General features: G+C 30.8%; 1 protein-coding gene across 1 annotated transcript; it reads left to right on the top strand.

Moving 5' to 3' along the window:
- Positions 1-2,802: 2,802 nt before the first annotated feature.
- On the top strand, positions 2,803-5,462 carry LOC112292210 (AP-2 complex subunit sigma). Its single transcript, XM_024540468.3, has 7 exons — positions 2,803-2,820; positions 2,987-3,106; positions 3,734-3,832; positions 4,150-4,200; positions 4,408-4,581; positions 4,761-4,820; positions 4,993-5,462. The coding sequence occupies exons 1-7, from the start codon at positions 2,803-2,805 to the stop codon at positions 5,032-5,034; spliced, it is 564 nt and encodes a 187-aa protein (XP_024396236.2). The 3' UTR covers positions 5,035-5,462.
- The last annotated feature ends 6,997 nt before the right edge of the window (positions 5,463-12,459 follow it).

Below are 12,459 nucleotides of genomic sequence, written 5' to 3'. Positions count from 1 at the left end.
TAACACGTCATTATTTGTATATCTAAAGTTTTAAATTTTTTATATTTAGTTGCTTATAATATCTATATTTATGGTCTTTAAATGAACTATTAATACACATAATGAGTTAAATGATGGAAGTAGACCTATTAAAGTCAATTCTACTTATTGGCTTATATTTAATATGGAAAATGGGAGAAGACAACCACTTATTGATGATGGTCTAATTGCTAAAATTACTTCTTAGATACCATTATCTTTTATTGAATCTTTCTTTTTTAATTAGACCAAATTATTTTAATAATTTAATGATTGATTGGTAAGCATTTAATTTAAATCATTTCTTGATTAATTAATTATTTAATTAATCATTAAAATGAACGACCAAAGCAACTACTACATCATTCTAAAAGATGAAATAAGTTTGGCACAAGTCTTTTAATACTATTTTAACTTATCAAGTTCATCTTAAAAAACATTGATGTACTATCCATATATTTTTAGAAAATTATATTTTAAATGTTAAAATACCAATTAAATGCTTACCAATCATTAAAATGAAGTATGAATTAAAGCCAATCTTTCATTTATATCCAAAACTATAGATCCTAATCTAGTAATGAAATGGTTCTATTGTTGTAATATTAATAGTTTAAATTTATAAAAAGTTATAATTTTTTTAATTAATTGAAAATAATATATATATATATATATATATATATATATATATATATATATATATATATATGAATATAATATAAATTAGTTGTAGAATAAGTATCTATTATTATTGTAATAGTATAATTAATTTAAAAATAAATATTGTAAAAAAATAATTCAAAAAATAAATTTGGAAGTTACATTGAATTTTTTTAAAAGATATTTAGTTTAAATATGCTAAAATATAAATAATTTAGGATAGTACATCAATAGTTGTAAAAATTAGAAGTTAGTTGGTGAAGGTAGCAATAGTAAAGACTCTTTATAATAAAAAGGAAGATGATCTCTTTTTCTTTGTTTATTATTTTTTTCTAAGAATTTCAAAGTTTTTACATTGAGGATAAAATTATGTATAATTTTATATTTTTATATTTTTATACTTTTCAAGTGTCAAACTTAAATTATAGGCAAAGAAGATATATTTTAGGCAAAATATGAGTAAATAAACAAATTTAGATAAGAAGTATTTTTAATAGGCAAAAAAATGGAAGCAAAGAGCACATATAGAACAAATCTAGCAAAACAATTGGTTGATGTTATTCAATATTGAATACTAAAGAGATGAATAAGAAAAAAGCTATTTGATAAAAAAATTTAGTTTTGAAAATATTTTTTACTTAAAAAAAAATGAATTAGAAAAAAAAATTAAATCAACAATAGGAGATGAAACAGATTGACAACAACAACATTTTTAGCAAATATTCTATGAGCAAGAAAGAACAAAAGACAACTATAACAAGATAAATAATTCCAAAATCTACAAAAGAATAAGCGTAGTACATAAATAAAGGTTAATAAAAAAATTAAAGTAAAAAATAACAAAAATATAATAAGTATGAAGTGAAGTTGGAAGAAAATTATTATATAATAATAGACTATAGAAGAATAAAAAAGATTATTAAAAATAATAAGAATTATTCAAAAATAGATAATTTAATTAAATGCTAGCTACAAGAAGGGATACATCAAGAAAGAATAAAGATGGTAGTAAGAATCAACTATGAAGTATCATAATAAAGTAAAAATAAAATAAAAATAAATATATACTTCTAAAATTGGATACAAATCAAATAAATAAAATAAAAATTCTAGAATTGCACAATAAAGAAGAACAAAGTTTTTAAATAAGAAATTTGAACACAATATGCTAAAAGGATTTAGATTCAAATAGAAAGAAAGAAAATAATAATAAAAGGGATTTATTAATTTATAAAAAGTAAAAAATACTAATAATAAAAAAATTAGAAAGATAATTATGATAAAATAAATTTTAATGACCAATCTTAAAGGCAATACTACCCATTTGGTTAAAACTTAAAACTATTGTTAATCAATAGTCTAAATCATTGAAAATAATCCTGTCTTTATATATTCAATCTTATTATCATAGGCAAATAATTGAAGGAAGAAAAAAAGAACCATTTTTATAATTATATATCATAAAAAGAAATCATAACATATATATATATATATATATATATTCAATGCATGTATATTTAAGTATATATTATAATAAAAAATTTGGAATTTAATATTTATTGTACATTAAAAATATTCTCTATAATGTTGTTATTTCAACTATAATAATAAAAATATTAATATGTAAAAATTATAATATTCATAATTTAAACGTAATAAAATATTTACATCTTATTATTATTGTTTAAATGAAGATCAATCATACTAGACTTAAAATTTTATGTGACTTAACATTATTAAAATCTAATTTTTTTTCAATTTTTTACATAATTGTAGATTTTAATAGGATGTAAATCCTTGTTTTTATTAGATATATACCTTTAGGGACTTGCTAATGCCACCACAATTTTTGCTATTATATTAAGTGAATGGCAAGGTAATGGCAATAGCTGAAATTTTGGTGGCATCATTTTTATTCTATCTTTTAGGTGATTGAGGTTTTTTTTAAAAAAAATAGGTGATATAATAAAATAATTATATAATTCTAAATAGCTCTATCTTTGTATTGACTTCATGAATGATTTAATATAAAAATGGAATAAAATCCAAAATCCTATTGGTGTTATGATACCTTTGAAATGAAAATTTTAAATGTTTGTTTATTTTTTGCAAAAATCGAGATCAATGCAACGAGAGAGGAAGGTCGGATGGGAGAAGCAAAGGGATGAAAAATGGATGCGAGAAGTGGATGAAATTATAGGTGAGAGATGAATGAGAAACGAATGCTCAAGATGGATGAAACAACCTCAATCGTGCATCCAACACCTCTCCTTGCTCAACGCTTCTCCAAGCTTGGCTCTTTCTTCAGAATCAGGCTTTGCTCGACGTTGTTGCAATCTTCCTCTGCATCTCGTGTTCACGCGCAATTCCCAGCGGCGCTTATGCAGGACGAGCTGCTCTCGGCCCGCGTAACGTTTCTAGAATCATGGTAGGTGTCTTTTCATTTTCTCGAAGAAACTGAAATCGCGGACGTCAGGATTCGGGACTTGGTTTTTTTCTTCAGAGATCGTGGGGAATAGTACTAAGTAGCTTGTATTGGTTGGATTTGAATGCTTCCAGAGTTTAGATCTCTGGATTTTGAGGTTTGGGATGAGCGGTATTGTTGTTTTCTATTTTGGAGGACATAAGGTAATGTCAGGAGGATAGAAGTTTTGGAGGAATGGGGAGTTAGAGGAGTGTATATTGTGAATGTAGGTCGAGTTTGGTGCTTGTCTAGTTTCGAGTAGTGTTACTATCGAATTAGCAGTGTCGGAGCTCGATGTTACGCGCGTTTTAGGAACGTGGTGGACTTGGAATTTGATGTAGTTGACTGTCTTGGTAGCAGTTTTCACGGGAGGAAATTTAGGGTTGTTCTTGGACGTGTGTAGGAGCTGATCGGATTTAAGTCAGCGAGGTTCTGTTTGATTTCTGAGTTAAGGATGAGTACCGTTCATTCTTTTTATTTAGAGATTAGGGATATCACGTGTACCTGATGCTTGGTAAATGCTAAGATATGGAGAACAAAGGTGGGATGAAAGTAAAAGTATTGACCATTGACGACGCTTGCTTGGAGCAGATTCGGTTTATACTTCTGCAGAATCGGCAGGGAAAAACTCGCCTTGCCAAGTATTACATTCCACTGGAGGATTCTGAAAAGCACAAGCTGGAGTATGAGGTAGTGATTTTTGATACTAGAGAGTATTCTGCGGTTTTATTTTAACTTCCGCTCATCAGAATATTTTAATTACTTTTGGAATGTATCTTTTCAGAAAGCTGCAGAAGTGGTAGGTCCAAGCATTGATCGGGAAGATTTTCTTTTGAAGATGTTTTTTCTTTTGAATTATATGTTTCTGTAAATTCGTTAGATTCCTGATCGCTGCTTCGGAAGTCAGCATCTGTTTAGACCACATGTTCAACTGCATTTTTTAAATTAAGAAAATGTTACTTCGGAGCATATTTGGAGTTGTATTGATCTTTCCAGTCTTTGTGCAGGTTCATAGGCTGGTTGTTAATAGGGATCCGAAGTTCACTAATTTCGTAGAGGTAAGTGTCTTGTCGCTTTGACGTGTCTCGTGGTTACATGTTTTCCGTGTTGTATCCAGTTTGTTCAAGAAATGATTAGTAATTGATTTTGAGTCTGTGAGGTCCTTAAGCTTGAAAACTCTTTATCATTTTTACCAGTGATTAGTCCTGTGTAAAATGGAACTCGTTAATCTTGCGCTGATTCTCATTTAACATATTGTGGAACAGTTCCGAACACACAAGGTCATTTATCGACGTTATGCTGGCCTTTTCTTTTCAATGTGCGTTGATATCACAGACAACGAGCTGGCCTATCTTGAAAGCATTCATTTGTTTGTGGAGATATTGGACCATTTCTTCAGCAACGTCTGTGAGCTGGATTTGGTCTTCAACTTCCACAAGGTTTAATTGCGTTTCTTCTCTTGACATTTGGAACATACGTCATCAAGCTTTTTGCACAGTAACTTACATCTGTTGACATCTAGATCTCCGTATTAAGATTCATGGTGGATTGTAGGATGCATGTCGAATGTTTGTATTGTGGTGGTGTGAAAATAACGTTTTCATGCTATGGTTGACAGGTGTATCTGATATTAGACGAATTCATTCTCGCTGGAGAATTGCAAGAAACCAGCAAAAAGGTAAAGATATTAAAGAACTGATCTTGATAATTTGAGATAAAAAACAGATTCTTATTTAAATGCCTTTCGAAACATTGGTTTGCACAGTTCGCGCTTTCCTTTCTAATTTTCTGTGCCTCGGTCTTTCATCGTGTGTTGTATAAAAAATTGATAGTAAAAGCGTCTGCTGCAGGCGATTATTGAAAGAATGGGCGAGCTGGAGAAGCAGGATTAACCATTGTCCCTTTGGTTTTTGGTTTGAAATCTACCACATAGCTTGAAGATCAGAATTTTTTTTCTTTTCTTAGTGGGAGCAATTTGAGGGTTTTAGGTCCCCACCATTTTACGTCGTGTGAAGCTTGCCTGTTGTAAGATTTCTAGCAGGGTCGTCTAATAATAGACACGGTGTACTTTATGGTATAGGTAAGATTTCTTGTCATATTTTGAGTAGGCAGGCTGAGCTTGTAGAGAAAGTTGAGGATCAATCATCAAGTTACTAGACCTTGGATCATACCTAAGCAAGAAGGCGACAGATCCATTTCCTGATCTGCATTAGTTCACGGCAGTCCATGCTATGGGAGCAGAGGAGAAAGCATTGCGTTTGGAGCGATGTCTCTGGCTCATTTTATTCGAAGCCACCACGTAATTGCTGAGTTCAATTTAGTCTGCTGGGCTAATGTGCACTGAGATGAAGTTGAATCACAACATTCTATGCTGGGTTGGATGATGTTATTATTCTCAGAATCGTTGTTATCACTATAATTTTGATTTATTTGTAACCTGTTAACACACACAATCTCTTCAAAATAATATTTGTTCTTCAAACCGAAGTGTTGTAGACAGAGACAATAATTATTGGGATATAGTGATCGAAATTCTTAAGTATCCCGTCATATAACAGGTGATATATTACGAGTGGTTATTTTACAAGATTTGGGTAATGTAATGCTTTGGGTGTGAAATGTAAAATATGTAAACTATATCAACTAAACCTCTTAATTTTAAAATATGACAATAAACACCACTTGTATGATGATTAAGTCTAAAATAAGTATTTTGTTAAGTGTCTTTTTATAGTATTTTTTGTCGGATTTTATTATTTTTTTATACTAGGTTGAAATAATTTGCAATCAAATTCTCATTATGTGAATGAATCAATAAAGTAATTTATATTAATTTTTTGAATATTACAATGTAAGTTGAGATCTAATTCTTTTCCTTTAATTTTTAAGTACATAAACTCTGGCTTGTAGATTGTAAATACCATGTATAATACAACAATATTTTGATGCCTATCATGCACATTTGAAATAGTTGGAATTGTATGATTTTATTTATTTATTTATTTATTTATTACTAATACAAAAAAGTAATTAAAAGCTTTTTCTACAATAATCTTTATACAAAAAGAGATTTAAAAAAAGAAGATTCAAATGTAGCCATTAATGTTATAAAAGATTTGTTGTAGAATCTACTCTTTATTGGTAAGTAAAAGTACAACCACAAATGAGGTATACCATAGAATATTTTGAATCTAGATATTGCAATCAATCATTGGCATCTACCAAAGCTTAAAACTATAAATGAATGGTAGTAATTGGCTCCAATTGATTGGTATGACTTCTTTGCTAATTGTATTCTAAGAGTATCTAATAGCTAGTCTAATCTTCAATAGGAATATGATTTTTTGGAATAAAATCATCAACATCTATATTGTTGTTAAATTATTAATATTAAAAATGATGAAGGTTTAATATAAAATCAATAGTTTGTTTAATGTTTTCATAGTTTTTAATGCTTTGTAACTTTTTTTTAAAAATAAAATAGTTATTATATCTAATATACAATAAATATTGTAGAATTGATAATAATAAAATATTAAATATATAGCTTTTTAAAAAATATTATCATTTGCATAGTCAAAAGTCAATCTACATTGTTGTTTTATTGTGTTGTTTGCAATGCTGGAAAATATTAACATTGATTAATAAATTTAGCCCAAAATTTTAAGATTGCTACAAGTACTTTAAAGATATTTTAATTTTTTTAATTTTTTTTTCTTTTAGTAATTATAGTTATAAAATAATGCTCCTTTAATTCATTAACATATAAATGGTAATTGACTATTATATTTAATATTGATCTATAATCAATATGTTTTTATATTATAATGTTGTAACACATCTATTAGATAAAAGAAGAAAAGAGAGATTATATTATAGAGGAGCTTAAATAAAAATATTTCAGCAAATTAGTTTAGAAATATAGATAACAAACAAGGAGGCAGTAAAATTAATAAGTGTTGATGGTGCCTTCTATTAAGAGAGGCTTCTATTTACTTTCTAAGGCTATAAATAAGAAAAAATAAAATAGATTAAAAAAATAAATCATATGACATCTTTAGGAAGAAGTTAAGAATAGGGTTTAGAAAAAAATTATTCCAAAATAGCAAGAATTGGTACTTGGAGAGGACCAATTATGAACCAGGGTTGAAATCAGACCCCAAGGCACAAAACCATGCATCTACAGCAATTCTAAGATTCTTTTGTTGATTGAAGAATGAAATTTGAGAATAGACTAGTGAGGGGTTTTTTGAGAGTTGGTTTCATGTGATTTAAAGACATTGAATTTTGAGGGCTATTCAAAATGAAAGATGTACTTTGTGGTTTTGGATTTTGAGAAATTAGAAGAGGTTTATAATTTTGAGTATCTTTTGAGTGTCGTAGCATATTTACAAGTGATACATTGTGAATTTGTAATTGTGCTTGTCTTTAATGTGTTTGAAAGATTTGATATCAATCAAAAGGTTAGATTAAAGAATATGAGAGTTTTATTGAATTAAAGTGTTAGATTTTTAAAAATTAGGATTAGTGAGGGTTTTTATGATCCTAAAAAATTCACTAATTCATTTAAAAAAAAAATTAGTGAAAGAAATTTAGACTTAGAAATCTACATATCAACTAATTTTTGAAGCAATTGAATAGTTTAACAAGGAAAAAATTGTATGAAAAGATTTTTAGGTTGGAGAAAGAGGATGGTGACATAGACATACATATTTACTCCAATAATTACCTATATAATTATATAAAAATAGATAAAAATAAATTAATTTCATAATATCTTCTAAAAAAATTTCTTATAAGCTTCATAGATGTTGCTTTGACTTGTGTTTGTATTTAATTAGTAGACTATAAACTTAATAAAAAAAATTAACCAAGTATTACATGTGTTACTAGCTTGTGGAACAAGCTAACTATGTGGCCTACATATAGATAACTTGCCTTACAAGTTAAGACATATTTGTAGCAAAGACAACATGTGTTGGAGATTATATAGCATATTGCCATGTAACTTCTAGTTAAAGAGTATATATAGAGGTAAGAGTGAAACCTTAACTTTTATCAATATATTTTTAGTCTTAAGTCTTATTTCGAGACTTTTTAGTCTTCTTGTCTTTGGCAATAGCCATTCTAATTTAAGACTATATCATCTTTGAGTGATTTTTTAGTCTTTTTGAGTGACATAAGAGTGTATTGATTTTTTAGTTCTTTGAGGTTCATATCCTTGATAATTTGATAAGAGTGCCAAATTATTGTTCTTGTCTTATTTTAAAAGTGAGTGGATTATTTTACTTCTATTATTATATTTTGAAGATTGTAGACTATCCACCTTTAAATAAATAATTTAATTTTCTAACATTGATTTTTTTCTTAAAGAGAGTAGATTATCCTTCATTGTAGAAATTTTCATTTAATATTAGAAATTAAAAATTACCTTCCTCTAATTTAACTTTTTGAATTTGTTTGAGTTATCTATAGAAGGTAAGATTATAGATGCTACTTTCAGCAAAAGTGAGAATAGATTTGTAATTATTGCAGATCTTTACGAGCTATAGAATAGATATTAATTCATTTTTGAAAGATATTAGTAAAATATATTAATAGTCCATATAATAGAAAATTCAAGAAGACGGATGAGTGATTTAGTTCTTACAAGCAGTTAATTACAGAATTACGGTTAGAATCTGGAGAATTAGGGGAAAGTATATAGGAGTTGTAGAAGTTAATTAGGGTGCCATCGTTGTGATAGTTGTGAGCTGGGGTAAGCTTGGTACTACCTCTTTTCTTTTGTTTGTTATTTTCTTTGAATAAGAGGATTGAGAGTTTCTGAATATTGTGAAGTGAATTATGGAATGGAAATGTGATTGGTATTATTTGAGAAGAAGAAAGATTGAATGCTGAAATTTGGTTGTAGTTCAGCAGAGAGAATGAGTATGTGTTTGTGTGAAACACTGTAATGTGAATGGCAATTCTGTGTGAAGAATTCCAGTGATTGGAATGAGGGTAATTGTGTGCTGAAAGCTGTGAGGGCACAGTATTACAGTTGGAGATTATGAGGGTGAATATATTGGTGGAAATAGCAGTTATTGGTATGACTGAATTGTTGTAAGGAAGAGTTCGATAAGGTGAAGGAGGAGATTATAGTTTCCTTGTGTGTTCAAATATTGGAAATAGAGATGATATGTTCAGGAAGTAATTGATTGTGTGACCCTAACGTGAACGCTTAAGCAACTAGTCATTCTTTGTGTTCAAATCCCCGAATACAAGTTTATTTCCATTAGATTAATTTGGAATAAGTAAAACGAGCAATCACATTTTGGCGTCGCTGACGGGGAGTGATAATACCTTTGAGTATTAGGAATTAATTACCAAACGTGTGAGAAAATTGGCAATGGAAGACGATTTTAGTAGTGTTTGAAGCAAGATTATGGTTAATAAGAACGAGAGCATTGCATCGAGGAAAATAAATCAGTTGAGAGAAAGATAGAAAAGAGCATAAGGAAGGAACTTGCTTAGAGAGGAGCAAGAACATAATCTTAAAAAGAAGCATCGATAGAATTGGATTAAACCATGGTTGCAAGCTTATCGACGCATCCAAACATATCAAGAACTAGACAGACTGTTAATTCTGCAGTCATATGTATCGTTAGAAAAATTGCCAAGAACACTCACGGGAAATTTTGTTAACATTCCAGTGGAAATCTTGAGGCCGTTAACTGAAAGAGAAGGAGGTGTAGAAGAATTTGGTACTCCATTGGGTATTTTTCTAGTAAAGGGTACTGCTGAAACGAGCAATAGTGGCTCTTCAGATTGGCACAAATTAGTCGCCAATAAAGATAACTATATTATATTTCAAAATTTGACGTTTTCACCTGCAATTCAACCAATAAAATTATTTGTAAAAAATAACAGTAAATCGAGGAGCACTGAGAGCTCGAAAATTAGAATAAGGGAAAGCAAAGATTATTTTAAAATGGAGTTTAGTGGAACAAGAAAATCAATGGCGTCAGGAGGACCAGCCGTTCCGATTGCAATACAAATGGGTGCAGTAGGTGATCGTACAACTAGTGTCGTGCGACTACCTACTTTTTGGAGATTTTCGGATGCGGATCCCTATCAATATTTGTCTTAGTTTCTTACAACATGTATAGCTAATAATGGCAGAACTGAAGATATTTGGTTGCGATGGCTGCCATTGACCTTAAAAGACATGGCGTTTGAATGGTACAATTGTCAACCAGTGGGTCAATTCTCGAATTGAGAAGCATTGAAGAATACATTTTTATCTCATTTTCGGCCAATTGATTTTGAAGACCGCCTTTGAGAGAGATTAATGAACAACAAAATGATCCTAGGGGAGGCAGTGGAATCGTACTATGGTCGAGTGGCTGATATACTTAGTAAGTGGCCAAATCACCAAATGTCGGAGGCATTCATCTTATCCATATTAATCAATGGTTTGCACCCACCAGAGCTAAAAATGTTTGTAAAAGAAGCTCAAACTGTTACGGTGGCTGCGTCCCTTAATAGAGCCAAGGTTTGGCAGGAATGCCATTATGATCAGTTTTTAACTATGGGAGCCACAATGATTCCAGTTCAAAGTAGATATCAAAATCCGACTTGGAACGAATCAGTGGGTAGTTATCCACAAATGTTAGAAACAGGGGCTAATTCCAATACCAATATTCAGGGGCCAGTTAATATCAGCCTATTGCAAACTATACCACCAAACGTGACAACAACATATGCTCCATATTTTTTGTATCAACAATAAGCGTTAACTATGGCAGAGATACCAATAATGCCAACTCTAAAAGATTCCAATGAAACCTTGTTATTGAATTTGACGAAGAAAATGGAAGAAATGGCTGTCAATATGGCCAAAGATAAGGAGAAGAGGCAAAAGCCTACCAATACTAGGACCAATGTATGGTGCAGTAATTGTAAGGGCCAGGGTCATTTTGTAACAAAATACCCCTCACCCTCACAAATAATGGGTCAATGTACATTTTACGGAGGAAAGCACTTAACAACAAATTATTGAAATTAGCAAAGACAACAACAATAATTTAGTAATCAGACCATGATCCCACCAACTCAATGGGATGTCAATCAAGTACAAATGGGAAATATGTTTGGATGGAATGGAAATCGATTTAATCGACAAAATCGAGCATTCAATAACTTTCAAAGTTTCAATTTTAATCAGGGATCTTCATCAAACCCACAGAACTACGGTAAGGAGTAGTACAGATATCAGCAATATGCTCCACCAACGTCATCAAAGCAAGTTTCCTCAGTACCAACGGAACAACCAGGAACATTTCTTAACCCTACATGGAACAAGCCTAGTAAGTATATACCGATGGAGACATCCAATATGCCTGATGGAGATGCAAGAAGATCACTTCATTGTTTTTGTTGCAGACAGATTGGTCATTATGCCAATAAATGTTTCAATCCCAGAGCGAATGATGATTATGTGCCAGTTTGTAGGAATTGCAAGCAATCAGGGCATACGTATTAACAATGTAATGCTCCGTTCAATTTCAATAATTGGGATCAGCAGATCCAAAGCCAAGAAAAAATTGAAGAGATAAATCGAGGTCCTCAAGATTCTCCGATAAATCGGATAGAATGTATCCAAGCCATTCTTATCTGGAGTCAGCAAAAGAAAAAAGGACCAATTCAACATTTGGATAATCTCGATGCGAAAGACCAATTTCACCCAATTAAAGGACTATCTAATCCAGGTCCTATTACGGACTTCGTATCCAGTATGAGACCTGACTCGGTGGCACAACCCAATGAGGTTCCAATTACGGAGGCTTCGGTTCCGTTCCAAGCAGTTTCGATCTCTACACAGTTTTGAGAAACGTCCTATCCATTGAAAGATCCTCTCGGGGGCAGGAATTCCAAGGAAGCCCCGATTGCTGTTCCAATTCCATGTCTAAGGCAGAAGAATATCTTACCTCATGGAGTTAAACTTAAACGAATGAAAAGAAAGAGGGCATTGAGAATTATCCTAAATATGGAATCCTATGATATTTTGAAGGATCTAGACGCTATTCAGCCTTCTATTTTTATGAAGCAACTTCTAGCGATTACACCAGAGTATTGTTCTATATTGAATTCATTGTTAACACGGCATAGGTACCGTAATAAAGAAGTTTGTGAAGTAAGTTTGAACCCTGACCTAGGTGCACCAACCATCGATGTTTCGATTGACAGTGTTATGATCTCGAGTGTTATGGTGGATGGTGGTTCCAGCATCAATTTAATGAATGTTGATACAATGGATGCTTTAGATTTGGAACACT

Source organism: Physcomitrium patens, chromosome 15 (assembly GCF_059467195.1).
Source record: "Physcomitrium patens ecotype Gransden chromosome 15, ASM5946719v1, whole genome shotgun sequence".
NCBI lineage: Eukaryota > Viridiplantae > Streptophyta > Bryopsida > Funariales > Funariaceae > Physcomitrium > Physcomitrium patens.
The sequence above is the reverse complement of the archived record's forward strand: the minus strand, read 5'-3'. Positions and strand labels throughout refer to the sequence as shown.

What these genes read in the sequence shown, in the direction of transcription:
- LOC112292210 (XM_024540468.3), top strand. An exon ending in AGCACAAGCTGGAGTATGAG is followed by an intron (nt 3,833 to 4,149) that starts GTAGTGATTTTT and finishes GTCTTTGTGCAG; the next exon opens with GTTCATAGGCTGGTTGTTAA. An exon ending in TGGTCTTCAACTTCCACAAG is followed by an intron (nt 4,582 to 4,760) that starts GTTTAATTGCGT and finishes TATGGTTGACAG; the next exon opens with GTGTATCTGATATTAGACGA.